The following is a 21974-nucleotide window of genomic DNA, read 5'->3' as shown; positions in this document are numbered from 1 at the left end:
ATAAAATATTCGTTATACATTTAACGTTTAACTAGCTGCCTCGTAGTCTTCTCGGCTTCGTTAACGAGGCTTTCCCATCTACTAGTGTCGTAGCATCATTCAAGGCCAGTAAATAAAGTATCCAAAATGTACTGGGTAGTTAACCATAAAAAATATAATGCAATAACGAAAAAATGAATGAATAAAAATGTTGAGACATGGCAGCCAAATCGACGCATGAACCCTTTTAGCTACAGCAGATATTTTTCACACACCATTTGTAAATTTAATTAATAAAAAATATAAATCTTGTATGAAAAGTGCGTTAGCTTTCTCGCAAAAAATTAAACGTCACGTAGATAAACTCAGTTCGGCTGTCACGATGATCGGCTCTACAGGGCTTCAAGAGGAACCTTATGACCGCAGACATAATTATCAAAAACATTTGTTTCTAAAATTTTGTGTTGATGCTAGTATAGTTCGGCGAAAATTCAAGAGTATACGACTCATAATTTGTAGAAAGATAAAACTCTAGTAAAAGCGCAACTAGGGCAAACATACATCCATAGCAACTTTCTTGTACCTTATTTCTAAAAATTACTTAATGTTATTTCCTGAAATGCGCACTGAAATGGCTATCTTATTCAAAAAGATTCAACTTGTCTGTTTATCGTGCAACACGTTTACAACCGCTGTAGTTGAATGAAACCGCCTATAGCTATGTTTTGTAAGAGCAGCTTATATCTATACAACCTCGGATTGGTTTCTTTGAAAGATAACAACGAGTATATGAAAGAACCCTTAAACCACTAGTAGGTACATGATTAATTTTACTGAGGGATTTATTAAAGATTTTTTTTGAGTACCCATCGCCTAGATGAATTCGGCGATTACAAAATTATAACTATTATATTGTCTATAACGGATTAGAGTGTCAAATGCTGTTTGTCCTTAAATGCGGCATCATACGTAAGCCTAGTTTCAACTATCCACCAGTCTGTGCACGATACTCGTACAATGCAACTGCTTCTCCTACAAAAGACATTTATCGAGCCATATCGATACATTCAGATGAATGACAATAAATAGACATTTCCTAGAAGGGTAAGAAATACTTTGGAGCGATGTGCCGCTTTTATTTTTAGCAAATGTTGCATTGTTTTCTATATGAAGGTATCTATATAATATAGTTTAGGTTACGAATTAGTAATTCATTGCACATATTGAGAGTTCCCCTCACTCCACGTCATTTCCGTTGAGGCAATGGAATTATCGAGCATTAATTTTATCTAGACAATAATTATTTCTTACACCCAACACGTCTCAGCAGACGATGGGTGAGTCCTAGACATACTGATTATTAAATATCACATGCTGTTTATGTCGCTGTCGTCGTCGTTGTGATAGAAGAGTCGGTGAGCAAATCCCAGCTATAGCTTTCCCTTGGTTTCTTTAAACAGTTTCTCGAGTTTCATAGCTTTGCTCATGTCACCCTTGAGCTTTAGTTTGCCCGACATAAAGGCCGCGGTTGGCTTCAAACTACCCTCGAACATTTGCAAAAACGTCTGCTCGTTGGAAACAAAAGTCACATCAACTTTGTTCGTGGGAGCGCCCTTTCCCGCGGCTCCTGCGCCCGATTTCAGATCGATGAAATACTCTCCGCCCTCCTTAACTTCAAATAAAAACACACCCTTAATCTTCTCTACAAGATCTACGCTGAGTAATCGTTTGATGCTTTCAAACACGCCGTCCAGGGGCTTGACTTCGGGAGCAGCAGCAGCAGCAGCAGCTTCTGTAGGTGTTCCATTAGCAGTAGGCAGCAGCTTACCATTCTCATAGTATTTGTCTGGTAAGAAAAAGTCGAGCATAATTTCGCTGCCCTTTTTACATGCATACTGATCAAAATCAGTGATACCTGCAACGAACAAAATGCTACTGGTAATCACATAAGATATTTAATAGTAAATAGGTAAGGGTGTAGAGACACGAGCAAGCGACGGTAGTGAAATTGATTTGATTGTAGTTATAATAACTAAATTATTTTCTGCATGTGTATACGTGTTCTTAATATCAGTGTGTTTCACTTGCTCGCATAACACTGTTTGTAGGAATGGTGAAGAAGCAGTAACGTCCACTATGATAATAACAGCAGCAGCAGCAGCAGCAATGAAAGCTAAGTCTGGAACTGTAGAAGTGAAGTGTTCCTGATACGATACAGTCCTAATTGTTTTCAGGCCGACTTTTATTACTAGTACGAGAAAATAAGTTTAACAGAAGAATAAACGGTCGCATACCGTACCTTCGGCCCGAAGGACCTCTTCATCAATGCAGAAATTGCCAGTAAACGATAGTGGTTTCGTAAGAATTGCGTACGCGGCATCGGCCATAATCGCTGGAGAGCGAGAATTGGACATGGCCGCATCGGCGCTTCCAGCTAACATTGCGGTTGCAGCGGTATAGATAGCCGTTTTTGGCCATAATGTGTTCACGGCAATATTCTGTCCCTTAAACTGTAAGACGAGGATAGGCGCAAAAACAAAGACGTTTCAGTACACATAATCTCTAACGTTTTATTTAAACAGCACGCTTAACACAGGTACCCTGCAACGCGAAAATGCTCAAAATCTAATTTATGCTTACAATGTTCTCGTTAGGCAATTGACAGCTGTAACACGCCGTATGGCAAGGAAGCCTTGTGCCTACCTCTTCCGCCATTCCGAGGGCGCACATTGACATGCCGAATTTTGTCATTGTGTATGCAACGTGGGGCGCGAACCACTTCGCGCTCATGACAAGCGGTGGAGAGTTGTTAAGAATTCTCCCCCCTCCTGCTGATTTCCTCAAGTAGGGAATGCACATTTTCGACGTGATAAATGTGCCCCGGACATTGACGTGGTGCATGAGATCATACCTTTTTGTGTATAAATGAACAGTCAAAAAATTGCCGAATAAACATTAAAAGGTTTGCATTCTAATATGGTTTCAATCAAAATAGTTCGTATAACGCGCAGAACGTCGATGTTTTACTACTAATAAGAATCCAAAAAGTAAAAATTTTTTATTACTCTTCATTTCTTTTTTAACAATGATTGACAGCACCTTTGTCTCGTTTGACGTCTGCCGTTAAGTTGATGACTTACTTATAGATTTATTTTGATACATTTATAGTTGAGCTTATTCAAAGCAACGCGAACGCGATGCCTAAAAGTCTTTGCGGAGCCAGTTGAATCCTTGAACAACGAAATTAACGATGACTTGTTCGTTTAACTTAACTTTTTGATCTCTGTGGATTCAGTTGGCGTTAAGCTGATGGCCGACGCGTTGTTGATGAGGATATCTATACCTCCGAATTTTTTGGCTCCCTCTTCTATAGCGTTCCGGATATTCGCTTCATCGCGGATGTCCATGACGACAGCATGAGCCTTGCCTCCAGCCTTTACACATAATGAGAAACCGGATGAAACATAATCATAATAAGCGAACTATTTATGTATTGTTGGGTGAATCCAACATAAGTCGTATGTATACTTCTACCGATAAACGTATACTTTTTTTTATGGAAGTATAGCTTTAATATAGAAACACAATACTGACACTATTTTAGGCATTCTACAAAATTATCAAACTACTGCTATTGCTAAAACCAATAAACTATCCATGTCCGGTTAAAAAATATTAATCTGAACAAATCGAATGACATCTATTTAGGCGAGCACCTTTTCGATTTCCTCAGCAGCGGTGTAAATCGTTCCAGGAAGCTTCGGGTTGGCGGTGGCTGTTTTCGCGGCAACCACAATATTGGCTTTGTCCTGAAGTTTAATGAAGAGCCGCGCATGTCGGATTTAATATTTCAGACAATGCAATACTCTATATTCAGTTATAATTTACGGAATATTATTTTTATTTCAAATTCTTGACACGTTTCATGGTTAGTAAAATAAGCTACTATGTAAACTTTCCTGATTAAAGACTACCTTACACCTTTCTTGGTTAAAGGATTTAAACGATGCAAACATGGCGTACATTACGGCTTCCCGTGTCTTGATTTTTCACTTAAAATGGCAAAAGTTCTCAATAACTAAAAGCAATCCCCACACTTTCCTAGCGCCGCCAAAGCCGTTTGAGATAGGAACTATATCCAGTCACTCTTTTGCCGCTAACTTAAGAAGCTAATATTACCGTGTCGCATCGTTAATCGGTTCTGTTGTTAAGAACGATAGTTCATTTGACGTATATAAACAATTTTATGCATAAATTGCTTTACTTTATCGATTTCTAATAGAGTGCCTTTTTTGTTTATAGCTAACATCAATTTTTACACAAGACGTAGTTTATCAGGAATCAACTATTCGTTTTGGCCTCAGCGTTGTCACTAATTTAACTCTGGGAGACGCATTGTTTACACGCTAACCTAACGTTATTTGCGGTAGAATCGTTCGGTGGTTAGCTATTGGCTGACTGATGGCGGCACTGCAATTGGTACTTTTTTTCTCATAGTTAGTAATGGCCTTATTGACACTTTTGCTTTAGTATTGTTCCTCCTTTTGTATTGTGCTTCCTTTAAGACTGGCGACGGTAAGCATGCATGCTCAACTATGCATCCTTCGTGAACTGAAATTTGTTGAATGGACACATAATTGGAACGGGCTTATTTTTTTTTATTAGGCCATTAAATTTAGTTCGTTCCACGCTGATCTATTGGAGCTTTCTTTTGGGCATAGGAATGCTTACCCTGGAATCGCGTCTATTTAATTGTTTTGTTTGGGACAAATACCTATGCTTTTTATCGATTTCACTAGAATATCGTAGACACAATACACGAACGTAAGTTAGTTTCCATCGGTAGGCTTCGCCCCACTCTTACCAATGCATGGCTAAAGTATTGAGTACGAAATTGGATAATCTTCGGTAAACTAGTCATTTCCATCAAAAATAGCATTTTAGAAAGCTTCCTGCGGATAAAACATTGTTATATTATATTCGATGTACAGCAGACGTTCATTATTCAACATAGATCACACTTCATCATACAGTTGGCCACTGAGTTTCGGTAATTTAACAATAGTAGGTACTATACGACCTAGCCTCCTGGCCTGTTCAAAAGCGAGTATGATCTACTTACGATAATATTGTCGTTTATCGATACGGCATAACGCGCGTGATATCATGATCCCTACAATATTTATAGTAGATAAAGCACTGGATCAGCAGATTCTTAACAGCTAGATCTCCACTCACTTCACCCATGCTTCACCATCAGGTACAACGCTTCTGCAACCACTATGGGTTGTTTTTTTTTTTTTTTTTAAATCTTGTACGCGTAAACTTTATGATTTCTGAGATGTTTTTTCCACAATTGGCACCATTTCGGGGGGTCTGTGCCGATTGGTTTCGGACCTAAGCACACTACGCATATGCACTGCTAGGCGATTATGTGGCAATTAGCAATCCAAAGTTCGTGCCCAAGAACATTTTCGAGCCAATTCCTGAGCTCGTCCCTAAGCACACAAATGACGTTTAACAGATTTTGCAACACGTAGTTATAAATATTCAAATGAGCGTTAAACCATATCGAAGCAATGTAACAACTTGATGACCTTCCGCAAACAGATGCCTAGAATCCGTTCCAGTTTTTTTTTTTAATAATCAGTTTCATCGTAAACGTGAGCGTGTTAATATAGTGATACTATAATTACTGATTAACTATGGATTATCGTCTATCAGAAACAATCACCTTTGCGCACTTCAGGGCAATCTCTTTTCCGATTCCACGAGACGCCCCTGTAATCAGAATCGTCTTGCCGGCCAGCTTGCCGTTATTCAACATTCCGATGCTTCTTCAGTACTTGTTCCTGTCAATATGAGATCACAGATTTATTACCCAGATGTTAATTATGGCTCATCAAGTTTGTTTATTTCATCTATACTAATATTGTTTTTGATGCATACGCCTTTCATTCACCTCTGTTCTTTCCTCACTTCCATCGAAGCTGATCATTTTTTTAGGGTGTATTACAAACCTTAGTTAATCTTTTGATTTCAGTGATAAATGGTACAATATTACACAATCATGGCAAATATGGTTGAGGTTTAATAACCGTGTCAGACACAGTTAATCAATATCGCTGACTCAGATCGCTGATAGTTCATGAATTTACAAAAACGTTCCCTTAACGATCATCTGCTATCCTTATAATAACGACCCTTCAACCTAACTTTAAAGTCGGAAAATAGCTTTAATTAATGTAGGCACAAGTCGCAAACTAATAACAAACATTTACATAAATAAAATCATCTAAGCACAGTAATCAATCAAGCCACTCTTCCAACATACACATGCAGTCAATCCCACCTCACTGTCAACTTTTCTGGGACATGGAACAAGTTATTGACCTATTTGCAACAACCAGGAACAGAGTAACATCTAAGGTACAATTAATTCTCTGTCATAGGGCGCAAGCATTAGCCCTCACACACTGTGGCAGAGAGCTTTCACAGTTCAAGTTGTAACCGCGCAAACTGTCAAACGCCCTTGCGAGGCTCGGATGTAAACAAGCTTCCACAACACACCTACGAAGTTCTGCCTGTAGCTCACAGGGTGAACGCCGACACCTTATACCTCACCAGCTTACTTCTTGTTTATATAAATTAATTTTGAGACTTCAGGCTACTTTTCTTCACAAACGGCAGAACACTCAATGCGCAGGTAACTGAAAGATAAAGAAGGACAGTGATGGTCGGATGGACGATCAAATCGCTTGCCTCTTATAGTCGCTTTCAGCTTGTTTAACTACGGTCGCGATGTATGGGATCCACATCGTTCGGAAACATCTTACAATGAAGAATCTCAAACAATTAAGTTGTATCGAAGGCTCCTTGCCCAAAAGCACACTGGAACTATACATAATGACCCCGAATCGGCTTACAAACTCGCCACTGACGCCCTAGGCAACTCAAGGCAGACTCTCGGACATTGAATGGGATTTTTTTACATCGCGTGCAATGAAGAACAATCAGTGCAAACAGATGAACCCACCCAATAGGCATATTGTCGCTCGCTTTGCCATGCACTCATTCCACGAAAAACTTTACAGGAAACCAAGCTCGCACAAGCTTGATAATACATGTAAGTAAAACAATACATGCAGGGGAAATTGTGACATATCATGCCGTTCGTCGGCTCCTTGTACGTTTCCATATACTCTCTTTGATACTGGGATACTGTGTTGTTGACCTGTATATATGAGACTTTTGACTACCATCAGCAAAGTTGAATAACTAGAATTGTGTAAAATTTCGTTTTGAATTGCAAAATTCACACTACACACAAGTTACTGTAGTGTTGTCAACGCAAAAGCCCGTATAAAAACACGAATGATTTAACATTTCGTATAAAGCTGACATATCGTCGCTTTAGAAGTGCCAGGTCAACCACGTGTACTAACTCGATAATTCTACACGATCGTTTTGACTTTTACAATTTGTTTATGCTCTAAGAAAACTTCGGCGTCAATGGACTATTAGACAAAATGCAAGCCAAACCTAAACAATATCAACATTTGCCTAACCAAAGTATCAGCTGACTTGAACGGAGATACACAATAGGCTACATATTCCTACGAAGCTGTGATCATATGTAATTAAAATGAATAGCAAAGGAACCCAAATAGTTTTACCGGTATTCGCAATATGAGAAAATACCAGAGACTTGGATGTTTAGAATTTTGTAACATTAGCATTTGCCAAAATATCTGATTTAACTGTATTGCACGGTCGTTAGGCAATGCTTTGCCACTTACGAGACTTCCCAGTACTACTTCAGATAGGGGCTTCTGCTGTAATGAACCTCTAAATCGTTATATGTAAATATAGCGTATTCATAATCACTCATGAAGTTACCTAAAAGTTCACTTGCGATGGCTACTAAATGTAACTCACTGACTAGTCGTGACTTTGCAACTAACTTTGGGCAAACACAGTGACGGAATCGTCCCGCTGTGAAACGTACACAGATATCAAACACTTATATAGAAGAGAGAAGGTCGCTCGAAGTCTACAGACAGTTGTTGCTCTTAACAGCTAGCAGACAATGACTTGGCAGAAACTCGACGGGTCCCCCAGTTCTTGATCAAGAATTGCTTAGGAGCTGTAGCTACGTTTGGTAAGAGAGCCACTTATCTCACATTACCTTTAACGGCCTTGACTGGTACAGCGTCTGAGCGCTTACCACCCCAAACAGTAGGTGGCAGCATTTTTTTTTGTAAACAAAGAGGGTGACGGAGAGGGACGGAGGGAAAGGGTAGTTCCATTGATCGAGAGGAAGGTTTGCGCGCGATATTCGCTGAGCCCGTCGTGGTAATGTAATACTAATGTGGTTTGAATAGTAGATTTAGGAGCATCTGAAGACCTCCAACTCTACAACTGCATATAGAATCATTATAGTTTGTGCTGAAAACCAGCCGTCGGAAGCAATGCTTACGGGTTATACCAAACGCAAAATTCGAAATAATTATCCTAGTTCGAGAAGCACAGCATTGGCGCACAATTAACTTTGTTCCTAATGATGTAATAGGTCGGATAAAAAGGTTGCGAATATTAACAGTTCACTATTAGGGTTGTGTCTATAAAAGAGCCTCTATAAAAATTGATCATTTTGCCGTAGCTATAACGTCTTGGAGTGTTTCGTAGAAAAGCACTGGTCTGGTTGCAACATCTAAGGGCCATAACACTGTGATAATGAATGTAATGAAATAGAATCGTAGTTTGGACGGCCCAATTATGTTTTTACTACCTTGATGTGTTTATAAAAAAAATAGCACAGCGTTCTTTAAAAACAACTAGTTTTACCCTTAAGCTGTTCTACCGCTTGATACCAATTTAAAATTGATCTAAATTATAGTTGAAGGATACTATTTTATTTATTAACTAAAAATATGTACAGGTATAAGAACGGTACTGAAGAATTTGAAGCCAAATACAAATTAAGGCCGCATATTTGAATAAACTACAATCTAGTATGAAGGCATTTTATAAACCAGTTTGATTAAAGATAATTATTAATCTTGCAGTCTCGAAACAACATCATACTTTTACCGACTGAGTCAACCATCAACAACGTTAATGACTAAGCTGATTACAAAAGGAAAACTTAAGCAATTTCCTACTGGGAATTTAATGGTGATCTAGATCTAGCTATATATATATATATATATATATATATGTATATGAAGTTGGAAGTTGTTGTCAGGGCAACCAAAGTCAATAATTTTGTCTTGCAGATTGAATAAATTAGAATTCGTAGAAGACGTTGTTGTTATGCTGGTCTGGCTGGAAGATAACTGTAAGTGTGTTACTTTGTTAGTTAGATGAGTACATTTAATTATGGTAACTTCTTGAATAAGCGCGTTTGAGAGAGTTCGTTTTAGATAGTTCTGAACGCAGATTACCAAGGATTCACCTAACACCGTTTAGGTAGATTACAATAATCCTAACGTATATTTTTTTTACTCGGGTTTTTAATATGGCTTACTGTTTATGGAGTCCATCATCGCAATAGAGGGTATTTCATCCTATTTAAAAAGCTTTCGTCATTGTGTGGCTGATCTACTACAATTTCATGTCTAACTTTGTTGAGTTTCTATTTATTGGTCCCTCTGTAGCATTGACCCACTTCGTTGGAATGAACTTGTATTTCTCCCAGCGGAACTTAAATCAGCATTTTCTAATGTTACATGAAACTAAGCCATTACAGCTTTTACATATTATCATCAGTTCTTCTATAGATTTGGTTTACTATTCTGCTGAATAGATTTTAAGCTGGGATAACTGCAACTCTTCTGAAAGTTAGATCCCAAAAGCTTTTAAGGTAGGCAAATGAAAAGAGGTTTAATTTCTATAGTATTGTAAACAGCAAAACGAATCAAAGACGATTTGCCTTTCACTAAAGAGTGTTCCGTGAAAAAAATAAAGATGAACTAAAAAAAAACGCTACGTGGAACATGAATTGTCTTTAAGAACTATGGGATATGAGAACGTGCGAATTCGGGATTCCCATATCCAGAATTTGGGAAAAATAGCCCATGCAATCAATCTTAATCAAAACAGAAGTGTTCATAGCGTACGAATAATAGGCATTGACGATAGCCCCGAGAAGCTTTTATGCATCCTCGGCCATGATCTTTCAAAAAAAAAATTTTTAGTTTAACGAAGGCACAGTTAGTTTCAAGAACCTCTAATTTCTGCAGAAGCTTGAACGATATCCGGCCAGATTCGAGGTCAAATCTGATAAAACTTTTTTTAACTTGAATAATATGGTTTTCCTATGGTAGTAGTGGATTAGAATAATAATTATGAGATTTTTACTAAAAGTAGAAAGCATATTTGGGTTATTTTAGGACACTTTGAAAGGTCGTTCAGTGCCATCCATTGAGGCAAATCCATGAAGTTTGATGGATCTTGTGACTGCTTCAATGGTGTCTGCCTACGCATGGTAACTATCTTATATAAGAACCAACTAAATCCAGAACATTTTTTTTTACAGTGCCTACTACTTGATCCGAGTATACCCTGTTAGTAGAATAATTTACTAAGCATTCGATCTGAAGCCAAATCGAATTGAAGGGCATATCTATTTATACATGAAGGTAGAACAAAACAAATGTTGTGCAACATCTATACTTCACAGACAATATTATGTTCCGACATGGATAGAGTGATCATTTGCATGGCAAATGTTCCCAGCTAAACAAGCAGCACTCTCTAGCCGGTTAAAGGATAAATGGCGCTACAGATGAATCCAGTTCCAGCTAGGATGAAATCGTTCCACGTTTCGCTGTAGATAAATCCTCAACTAAACCCCCTGTGCATAGACAGGCGACTACTACATTGCGTGATTCGGCCTGTCGAAGTTCGCTGCTACGAAGCGCTAGTATTATTGTTACTATGATTATTATAACGGCTACAGACAGAGTTATTAACAGATTATAATTAACCTGTAGGTTCTTCGCGGACAACGGTTTTTCATTAAGCCTTACTTTGACCTGAGCCGTAATACTTGATAGGAAATAACAGATATCGAAATCCACCTAAAGAATGCGATCCTTTTATTAGTTAGATGAAAATCAACTGAGATCGTCATTTAGACATCACTCCTTAAAAAAAAAAACACATAGCAGTACATTTTTAGTACTTCATCAATACCGCCATCAAACCCAAGCGTTCATTCTTTGACGTGTAGTGATTTATTAGCGTGAACTTCAGTCACAGTTTTGAGACTAGGTAAACATTTTTCTTATTGACACAAGGGGTACCATTCAAGTCAAGAGTTGTGCTAAACCATACCGAGTTATTAAAGGTAGTGCCGAATCGTGAAATTATTATATTGCAAATGTTAAACGCCACACGGTTCGATAATTTAATCTCATTCTTCTGTCAGAATGAACCATATACTCTCATAGGAAACGTGTCTGGTTCTATAACAACAGGTCATGTCCGCCGCTGGTAACATAAATTTTACAAGGTCATATTGTCTAGACGACTAGTAAGTGCAGGTACGTAATAACGCGTGCACCTCTAGCTCTTTAAACCTTAAAATCGAAGTTATCGCAAGACTGCACGAAATGAATTATACTAAAACTGTGCATATTTCTCTAGGTCGATCCTGCCTTATTCTATCCCAGTCTACGCTCAATAAATGCTTCGGTTTTTTGCTTTTTAAATCGTGAAATTAAATCAACTGTTGTGCATCGCAACCTAGAATAGGCTGGCCTTTTTCTCTACCTAAGTATTGAATAGACGTCAAAAACTGATGCTGCGTTGTATAATGAACCATATCGATCGACGTTCATGCTACTAGGGTCCGTGAGTGCTCTAAGATGGTCCGCTGCTAAGGCCACAGAGTCGTTCACTCCTAATCCTATTTTTGATGTTGTACCTTTTACAGAATATCCAAGACCATGTGTACCTCGCCTGCATACATGTTTAATCGTAACAAATCACGATTACATGACAAGCATAGTCAATACGGTCGGTCGTATAGGGGCATTTTTCCTAACTACAATAGCGATAATACATTATCTATGATTCGCAAACAAGGCTTGTATCGAACGGCTGTACTTTTCACATTTATCAATTTCACATTGCTTTTTCATTTTTTGTCCGCACTAGTTCTCTCCGTCCCCGAATCTCTCCAGGCCTTCCCAACAGCAGGCCGCAACAGGCTCGTATGAAAAACGCAAAAAGTTTGTTTCTAATTCGATATCAGCTCCGGTCGCTGTTCCCGCTTTCGTGGAGCGTTAGCCAGCCAGCGTCTCAGCAACAGCAATCAAATTGCAATACGATAATAGAAAAGGTTACTATTTTAAAACAACTCGAGTATCAGAGGCTGAGGTAACAATGAGTAGAGGTAAGAACGCACCCAAAACGGGTAAGGCCTGGTAGTGGTAGAAATAGGACAAATAGAAAAGACTCGGCTTGTAAGCGCCAGATTCGGTTGGAGGCGTCATCAATAAATATCGACAACAACATTTGACACGACGACGACGACGCATGGACGATTCATCGGCGGGACTTCTGAGGAGCGCGGGGTTTTGTCAAACGAATAAATGATTGGCAAGCGACCGGGCGAGCCATAGAGATCTTTCAACGTCAAAATAGATCCTCAAATTTAACAACTGTGGTGCGCAAGCTGCTTGTGATGGGAATTGGCAGTGGAACAAACGGTTAGGGGCAAGGTTTGACCCGTGAAACAAATAGTGGTTCATGCGCCCCTCGCATCTTACCGCTTGCAATTTTTGCTGGATCCTTCAGCCGAGCGCCAAGTATGAAGTAACTGTAGTGTAAGTAAGGGGGACTGATGGATCGATATGTCAAGCCCAATGGCGCGTGGTCCAAGCTGACAGTGACAATAATAAGGATACATTAGGCATCCCATCACACATACGCTTTTAACCGCGTTTTCGTACCCCAGCTGGCAAATAGCTGCGCTATCATTACGATACTAATCTAAATAAAATTAGGAAAGCTGCTTGAGGCACGGACCATTTATATACATACACATAGAGATAGCTTATATGATTTTCAGTACAAATAGGAGAACTACAGCTAAACACTGCTCCATAATGCCCAGAATATGGGAGGCAGTAATATAAGCAATCCGACGCGCTAATCAAGTTATACAACTGATCTAGGTGGTAACATGGCTGATGTTAATTATAATTAATTCCTCAATCCTTCCTGATGACTGTGCGACTGAAATGAGAATTGGCAGTTCTTGTTCCGTTCATAATAAGTCTATCCTTAGTTGGAAAATAAATCTAGGCCTGTTGCCTGTCGAACCTAAAAAAAAGGGTTTCAGATAAAATTTTCTCCAAAACAAGCCATCAATAAATCGTACCTGTTAGTCAAATATGACGCACTCACTAAAGTCAAATTGTAGTTGTTGCAATATTCAAAATCTCCGTTCCCAGTTAACTAATTATTTCTCATTGTACTGTCGAAACTTTAAAGTGTTATGTATTGTTTCTATTGTTTTTATGCAAGCGAAATTATAGACAAATATCTCAATAGGCTTGGTTTAGTAAGGTTCCTCTATGAGGAATAGTGCATTTAACGAACTGTGCCCTTGCACCATAACAGTGTATGGATATTGCGCACTTTGTTCTCATTTATTTTTGTCTTATAGATTTCTCTTGATTAACAAACGTTTTATTACAATTATCTAAGCGGTTGATTCTATCGCGCGGTACTTTTGTGCTTTTAACGAGCATATGACAATACGTTATAGAAACACGTACACACCGACTGTGCTTCTACTCCAAGTAAACCCATTTATAATGTATTGAGCTTTTAAAACTGAAATCGCATAGATATGGCGTACACTATAGATATCAACTGGTTGTATAATTAAATCGTCATCTCTGGAGACATCCTGCGTTACGCTGCCGTCGTTTTCTTATCACCTAGTTATGAATTAAGATGAAGGAGATCGTAGGTATGCTAAAAGAGGCACGTTATATACTATTACAGTACTAGTAAAGAGGTCTTGAATCGACTGTTCCTTTCCACAAAAAGTAGTAAGTACCTGACACTGAACAAAACCAAATGTATATTTGACTTTCGCAAACATCATAGACCGTGTCGTGCTTTTGGGCTTAAAGCTTTTCAAGCTCCGTTGCAAAACTTTACCTGTCTATATAGCTAAAGGTACTGCTTAAACGTGATCTACTACTATATTCAAGCCTGGCGTTTGAAGCAACACATTTCACAGAGGGTCATCTTCAGACTCGGTCAGCGCTGCTTTAGCATATTTTTTTAGAAAAGTTCGTTTTTAATTAATCGACATCGTGATTAATCGACGTATCTTGACGTTTATCGTGGCAAAACATATTTTTCTAAATTGTTCATTGCGTTCGGCAAAAGGCCTATGTAATTACTTTACTGCCTTTTCGCCTTTTTAGAATCCGGAGAATGGTGACAATGGCTAGAAAGAGTTTACGCAGCCTATACAGCAAGCAAACCCCGTATAACTTCATCAGAAGACGAGAGCAGACAATAAAAATCATTATTTTTCTTTAGACACTTGTTTTTCAGACATTTTAAACAATAGTTTAAATGCACCTAGTCGTATTAGGTAGGATAATGAGTTTTTACGGCGCATGATACGGTATGTTGATACAGCAGAAGACGCCCTTTCGAGCGGTATTTCAGAGATAAACAACAAATGAGAATAAACTTGAAAGAGAATCTTATTATTCGACCTAGTAGCACGGCCGTGATATATCACTTATCCTAATTAACTTATTAGCTGAATCAATTATATTCATGAGAGGCATATACCATGCCGGGTGAGTACTACTCTATTTAACATGGCGGCAGAGGCTTGCGGCCAACTAGGTAAAAATATTATCAACTTCTTTTTAATAATAAATCATCAATTATCGCTACCAAATAACATACGAGCTTTCTATTCATATTTAAGGTGCGCTGGACCTTAATCTAAACTACTGGACCTCTGTGTAGGTCATTAGATGAGGAGTTCTCGAATGGTTCAACTTTCAGCCATCCTTTCGTTTGCTACTTGACTTTATATGTGAGAACAACTAAATTCCCCTTGTATCGCTGACTCCCATCGTTCTGTCCCTCTCCCGACGCACAGACCAGCAACCATGCGATTTCTGCTAGACGTAATATGTCTAGTTGGCGCATAGCCGACGCACATAAAGTCGCTACGGAATAATCAAGCTCCCTTCATGAGTATGCTGGGAACTAAAGCCAGCTTTCGGTCAAAGCTCTGCCTGGATCATTATATTGTATCGTACTGTATGCACTTTTTATTTGCAGTTAAGTTGTGGTAACTGAATAAATACTCCCCGAATCACATACATAGGAATTTGTCGTCCGAATGAGGTTAATTTTTATGTTTCTGGGCATCCTCTCGTTAATTGACACGATGCGATTATCAATGGTTCAGCAGGGTGGAACATCGCCCACTTATGCCTGAACTGAAATAGGATGATGTGCTTTTCTTTGAGTGTTGGGGATGATGTTGACGACGACACTGATTACGATGATTCTTCGTTTGCGTTTCGTTTACCCCAGACATTCGGTGTGTCGGATACCTGGTCGGACGTATAGCTAATACGCTCGGATTCGGTGTCATCCGGAATCCTTAGTGAGGACATTTTAGGCGATGGGGGTCGTAGCTTCTGTGACGCTTTTCTGTACTCCATTGCAGTTTCTTGCAACGTGAGTACACATTTTGACATTGCTCCGCGCTTGGCAGATTTTAGTAGCAACGATTCGCTGGAAAATGATAATGACAGACAAGGTTTATGCAGGTGTTATGTGAAGTGTCCGTGATATTGCGCAACGTTATAGTCTAGGTTTGAAGCCGGGCATAGGCAGATGGTTCGTGTCGTGCTCGAACGAAGTGCATAACGGCGATACCGGATCGAAACGTAGAGGTTGCGAAGGGCCAGTGCTTTAAGTTTCTTATACCCTCTTCGGTCAGCCCGAGGATACGCGACGATTTCTGATTGGCGTTAGACACCTACTGCTCCAACGCAAACTTCTACCGTACGCCGGCCATAATTGTTGTGCACAACCTTCTCATGACTATCAGCACATTTGCCGCATTCACAGCTCTACTACCAGTAGTCGCCATTTGTTTTCTGCACATCCCTATACTGTTAGATACCAGCATAGGCAGACACTCTCATACAACGTGGACTTTGACGCTTTCGTGTTGTTGGCCTACTAGCTACGTGGCAGGTACATCTAACGCGCCTGTCGTGTATCCTGACCGTTTTTCTAAACGGTCCGGTACTATCACTAGCTGTCGATAGAATTCGAACACAGTTTGCGTTGTAAGCCTATCTGTTTCCTAATTTAATCACACCTGCTATGTAGCGTATTCAAAATTTACCACCATCTGCACACGGCCACCTTCGCCATCGGAAAGTCATCCATAGACAAATGACGGAACAAAACAAACATTTGTAGAAATTAATTGGGCAGGACCAGCGGCAGCCTTGATATACGCTAGCTTTGCATACCGTATGGAATATGGCGCATATCGTCTACACTGCACCGTAATACTCGCTCTTCATATTGGTAATTACGCACTCATAGTGTTGCGCACAGACGTGGTCGCCTTGCAAGGCTCGCGGCACCGTGTTAACGTGCGGACTGCTTGTATGGTTTTACAGAGACAGGTATCGACCATTTTCTGCAATCACAAGACTGTTGCTATCCAAATCAATTTTATGCACAGAAACAAGTGGTGTTCTGTCATTCAAGTCATAATCACCGAACAGAGTTAACATGAACATAGAGCACTTCGTTTCGACAAGTTCAATGGTCTTTTAATAGTATTATTGATCACATTGAGCTGGTTATGTCGCTTGCAGAAGGCAAGCACACAAGTGCAGATAAACACATCGTCCTAGAAACAGAAAATTTTCAGTTTTTAGACAGGTTTTCTTTCAGGCAGAAAACGTGTTTTTCTGGCTATTTCTGCCGAAAATTCTATTTCGTGCCGTTCAAAAGATCCGCTTGAAGGAGATGAAATGCTCTTTAATTGTCCTTTAACCAAGTCGTATAGTGTATGTCAATAACAGGAAGTGAAAGATCAATTTCGAAAAGTCAAGCACTTCCAGGCCTATTAGTACACAGGAACTGTATTTATCGTTTATCCGGCAATTTTGTCAATGGAAGTTGTCATTGCATGTATCTTGAACTTACCGCTAAATACATTGTAGCTACCACTCTAAATTTTCTTATAGCACTTCCTAGAGGTTCACGGCTTCTTCTTTGTAATCTATACATTATTTAGTACATCATGCATATATTTCCATCTAAACTAAACGTCATTATCGAAAATAATATATACTGCATGTAAACATAAAAAATAAATATATAATATTTTTTTCTAAAGACAATATGTTAACGTGCTCGGTTTATTTCTTGTAGGTCAGTGGAAGGAGAAGTATAATATCAATGTAGCAGTATATACCAATAAAAATAGTGTAACGGCGTATAATTCATCAGAAAAGATCTGTCTCTGCACAAGATGCCATTGGTTGTAAATACCACCTCGGTGTTTGCATAGAGCCTGCTTATATAGCTGCGAGCATTTCCAATCGCCGTGCGACACGGAATAAGGTACCTCTTTTGCAATACCTCCTCATAATTTTCTAGATCCAATCGATATCGTACTGACGTTGTAATGGCCTTTTTGCCAAGATGCGCTCTATCTAGCCGACAAGCAAAATCCAGACAATATACATTTTTTAAAGTTTTATTTATTTTTGTTGTTCCACTTACATCTAGATAAAGAATTCTGAAAATGTCGCCCTAAAGCCTCTCTTCGTTTTAGACGAGGATGTCAATTCTAGACCTGTTGCAACGCCATTGTAGCAGACCAAGCAAAAAAGAAAGCTAGTAGTTCTAACAGATAGATACAGGTTATCCCAAATTAAGACTGCGCAAAAAGAAGACCAGCAAAACCATATCAAGCCATGTCTTAATTGGCGCGCATTCTTCCTTGCGATTTTATATCATCTTAACTCATCTTGACCCAGCCACTTCTGTTTCGTAGCACAGAACTAGGCGGGGTTATCGCTGTCTACGATTTAATCCAAAATACTTTGCGTCCATATAGACGTCGGCAAATCGTCAGTTACATAACCATCAAAACGTAAACGGTGTTTTCCTTTTTTCAAAGCCTAATTCTTCCTCTTCAAACAAACTACATAGGTTCTTTCCGGTGCCCTCTGCTGCTTAATATGTGTCTCCCCACTCGCGACTGTCTCCCCACAGTCCTTCTGGTTGGTTCGTTGCACTTTGTGTGTTTTTTGCTTTTTCTTCCCGTCGGGAAGCCGGTGCGACGTGATACGCTCGTCCTGGACGAGCAGTAGAAACCCAGGCAACCCAAGACTGATCTTTCAAGTCCGACTGCATTCCCACACCGAAACGGCTAGCTCCCATTGCGAATCATTAACATTCCGGGTCTCGCCAGCACCGAATAGGGCCAGCAAGGATTTCCAACGTCGTGGTTGTGTTTGTGACTCTCGCGGGTGCAGCATGGGTTTTCACGGTAGTGTGGGTTGCTCGTTGCGATCTATTCAACTATCTATACAACTAGTTCAACGCAAATGGAAGCCACCCTATTGGGCTTTAAGAAGTAAGGCTGCAGTCCGAAAGGGCTTCTGAAAGTTAGGGCGCAAGGCAAAACGCATGTACGAAGTGGTATACTGCAGCGTGGAACCAAGCCGACCCAAAATGGAGCTCCCGAAGCAGGATGTGTTCCAGACTGGGAAAACGTAGGAATTCTGCAAGAATTTCGAGTCCCCCTCACATTTGCTTGTGTTTTGCCGATTGCGCACACTGTCCGTTATACGATGTGGCAAGATGTGGGAACATGGGGCGGCGGCTGTTATCTTCTGCAAGCTGACAATACAAAAGCGTATCCCAAAACTCTGTAGCGGGTAGTGCGTGTAGGGCATGTGGAACGGGACGACCAGGATCTTTAACACGGGCAATGGAGCATGCAGCGTTCAGCTTGTAGCTCTATATTCATTGCCCGGGTAGAAAGGTTAGCCCGATGATGTGGATTCAGATACCGACCAGGGCATACACAGTGCATCCCCGTTCTAAGGGCGCCCCAGTCGTCGGGTCTCGCGTCTTTGGGTCCAGTTTTTTGCGATGGCGATGTCGGGCAAAGGAGAGGAATTGCAACAGCTACAAATGGCAAACTACGGCGTATATTTTTCCAGCTGACACTAGCTCACCCCTTAGATTGTTTGCATATTTGGCGGGTGCGTCCTTTTGGGTGTAACCGTGCGCTATCTGTAGGGTATAAAGAATTCGCATTTTCGTTGCTGAGCCCATCTTGCCTTGCCATCTAACGAAAATTGTCCGCAGTAGCGAGCATTTGTTGGCCCTCGACGATGCTCATCGCCAGCGAAAATAGTCCGCAGCCTGGTTCCTAAGCTACCATTAGATGCACAGAGCTATACGCTTGCTGAGTTGAGAACCTCAGGATAAAAAGGAATGTTCGGGTATAAGATTTTACTAAATCCGAATGTTTTATCTAAAAGAAGAGAACATTTGAGTATATCGAAGGCTGGAACGAGAGACAAATAGCTCCAGCAGTTCAAGTGGCCAAAGACAGCGAAACTTCTGCATTCGCTTTTTTGCCTCTCTCCCAAATAAATTTATTTACTACTGGTAAGTGATTTATAGATGAGATGAGTTTTGACACGCGTCTGGAAATGTCTACCGACGTCTAGATTGTCGAAGGTCATTGTAATCTTCTTCATTTGCTGAGAACAGGGGCTTTCGTTGAAATAGTTCTGGATATGAAAAAAATTTTTCATATATGTACATATATATATTGAAATTTAGTGGCCTCGTATCCGTAAGATGGATAGCACATAAACGTATATATACTGTATGTATATATTTAGAGTCGAGGAAGCAAAATCAGCCAGCTGTGGGCACAAATGGTAATAAGCATGTAGAAATGCGCTGCTCCGTCTTATCTGTGATACTCTATCAGCGCATAAAACGTAAGAGCCAGCCGGTGTCAACAAAATGCATGGAATTGTCAGCAGTTATACGCAGTATGCAAAAGCTGCGCGTCGGCCGCGTGAATACGAGTCATTTGATCGAGTAGATATCATTGCGGGTGAAACCGTTGAATTTTTATAGAGAAGTGGCTATATTTAGTACTCGCACAAAAGAGATATTTGAATTTAGCCAGCAAAAACCTACAGCTGTTTATTTTATTTTCTGCGATTGGTGTCTATTTCAGTTCTCTATCGTTGATAGGAACGAAAGTACTGTCGAATCTCAACCCACTAGCGAACCTATTGCCCCGTATCACTACCGATCAATATGTCCGCGGAACACATGGTACTTCGTACATTTGTTCAATTATCCACTTTTTCGACTTGACGGAAGCTAAGAGCAATTGGCACAAGCACATACCGTGCATGAAGGCTTGCCTAACAACTGTACCAAGCTCACATGATTCGTTCGCCAACACCAAATCGATGCCACATATACGGTCATAGATACATAGATGATCACCGAACAGCAAGCTATACTCGAATAGGGATTCGGTCGCAGAGGGAAATAAGCGAGCGCGGGCCAAAAATTCAACTAGATCAGCGACTAAGTTGAGGAGGAGGGAGTGTGCGGGTATTCCGTGACTTCGTTTTCGCGCAAACCTCGCTTTTCCAATGTTCCAACGTTAGATCGCCACAGTAAGAAGTAGAAGATAAGCCTGACAAAAGCACTGAAGAAATTGAGGCTTATACGACAGTCCGAGATGCGCAAAGAAGCGAAGGTTGGTGCGGAAAGGAAACTTGTCTGCGAGGAAGGATGTATGTCAGCCTTGCAGGTGAAGATTCTCGCTGTTATTTTGGTGACTTGCCCATCTCTTTGCCGCGCACTCCTTTATTTCCTAGCTAGCTTCGCAACACTGACATTGGCAGCTTGAGCGCACTTTCGATCAAAAAAATGTAAACGCACCGGTCACCGTCCCTGCGAGTCTACTGGATGGCAACTGGGAGAGACCCAGACCTCCTTCCCCCGTCGACCACTGCTATAACTATATAAAAGCAACATCATAGTAGCCAGCAAGTATGGAGTAAACGTGCAAAGGGCACCCCACGTACGAGTACGCTGCTCTCACAAACGACTGGTCTCCGATCGAACCGAAATCCAATTTTAAGCGTTGCCAGCGGATGATTCTGCGCGGGAAAGAAAACATGTTCGCACATTGCAACATGTCAACGTGCTAGTCTCGGTGAATTTAGCATTGTAGAATACCTTACGATTCGCCTGAAATGATCCGAAACCATGGTACGCATATCAAATGAGGTGATCTTTCTTTGATCTATTATATTGCCTACAATCCAATCGTATTGGTTGGTGTATCTGGTAAAAACGACACTGAACGTGAGATCTTCACCAACGAACATGTGTGGAGCAATCTGCAGGACGTCCCCATTCCCGGGTTGATCTCGCTAACCTTGTATCTGACTTGTTGGCGCGTCTCTGTTCCCCTGTGGCCATTGTTGAGGGATGACAAGCAGGCGACCTACATGCGATGAGGTTGGCATTTAGGGGACGAGAGACCAAAGGGGGAGGAAGGGGGTGCGCACACATATGGACGTGTATGCCTGGCACGGGAAAACCCTGCAAAGACCCTGGGGGGAGCTAGAGTGGTTTTGGTAGGCTGATCTAGCAGTGCCGAAGCAGCATCTACATGGCACTGCCGACCGCCTCCAAAGCGGCAAGCGGCTCCAGAGAGTCACAGCCGTGGCAGTTACTGCCAGCGCAGCTAAGACCTAGTTACACAAGAGGTGGGGTGAATGGTGAAATGCCAAGGAAAGCGATGCAACCACTGCCAAGAGGGCGACCACCCGTCAGAAATTGGGCCTTTAAGCTTGCGGAGTGATAATGGGGGTTGCAATCGCTATATGAGG

General features: G+C 40.6%; 2 protein-coding genes across 8 annotated transcripts in view; one reads left to right on the top strand and one right to left on the bottom strand.

Moving 5' to 3' along the window:
• The window catches only part of LOC111266098 (uncharacterized), a 14909-nt gene extending 12136 nt beyond the window's left edge, over nt 1–2773 (top strand). Inside the window, exon 6 of one of the 2 annotated variants that reach the window (XR_002683887.2) lies at nt 2634–2711. Coding sequence is in view for 1 of the 2 variants with exons in the window: in XM_022843284.2 (XP_022699019.1) it covers nt 2634–2641 (8 nt within the window). In the remaining variant the exon portion in view is untranslated. Of the gene's footprint in view, nt 1–2633 lie in introns of both variants that reach the window. The other variant, XM_022843284.2, reaches the window with a different exon arrangement.
• Hsdl2 (Hydroxysteroid dehydrogenase like 2) lies at nt 1072–8252 on the bottom strand. Of its 6 annotated transcripts, none has more exons than XM_022843280.2 (7): nt 8168–8252; nt 5714–5831; nt 3696–3788; nt 3253–3413; nt 2683–2890; nt 2279–2489; nt 1072–1894 (listed from the first exon to the last, which is right to left on the bottom strand). In XM_022843280.2, exons 2-7 carry the CDS (start codon nt 5804–5806, stop codon nt 1410–1412), a joined length of 1251 nt encoding a protein of 416 aa, XP_022699015.1. In that variant the 5' UTR covers nt 5807–5831; nt 8168–8252; the 3' UTR covers nt 1072–1409. The 6 variants fall into 6 exon arrangements, with proteins under 6 accessions (XP_022699015.1, XP_022699012.1, XP_022699011.1 ...); XM_022843277.2 differs by lacking the exon at nt 8168–8252 and adding an exon at nt 7879–8140; XM_022843276.2 differs by lacking the exon at nt 8168–8252 and adding an exon at nt 7918–8140.
• Between the last annotated feature and the right edge of the window lie 13722 nt (nt 8253–21974).

This window comes from Varroa jacobsoni, unplaced genomic scaffold (assembly GCF_002532875.2).
Source record: "Varroa jacobsoni isolate VJ856 unplaced genomic scaffold, vjacob_1.0 scaffold_1052, whole genome shotgun sequence".
Classification (NCBI taxonomy): domain Eukaryota; kingdom Metazoa; phylum Arthropoda; class Arachnida; order Mesostigmata; family Varroidae; genus Varroa; species Varroa jacobsoni.
The sequence above is the reverse complement of the archived record's forward strand: the minus strand, read 5'-3'. Positions and strand labels throughout refer to the sequence as shown.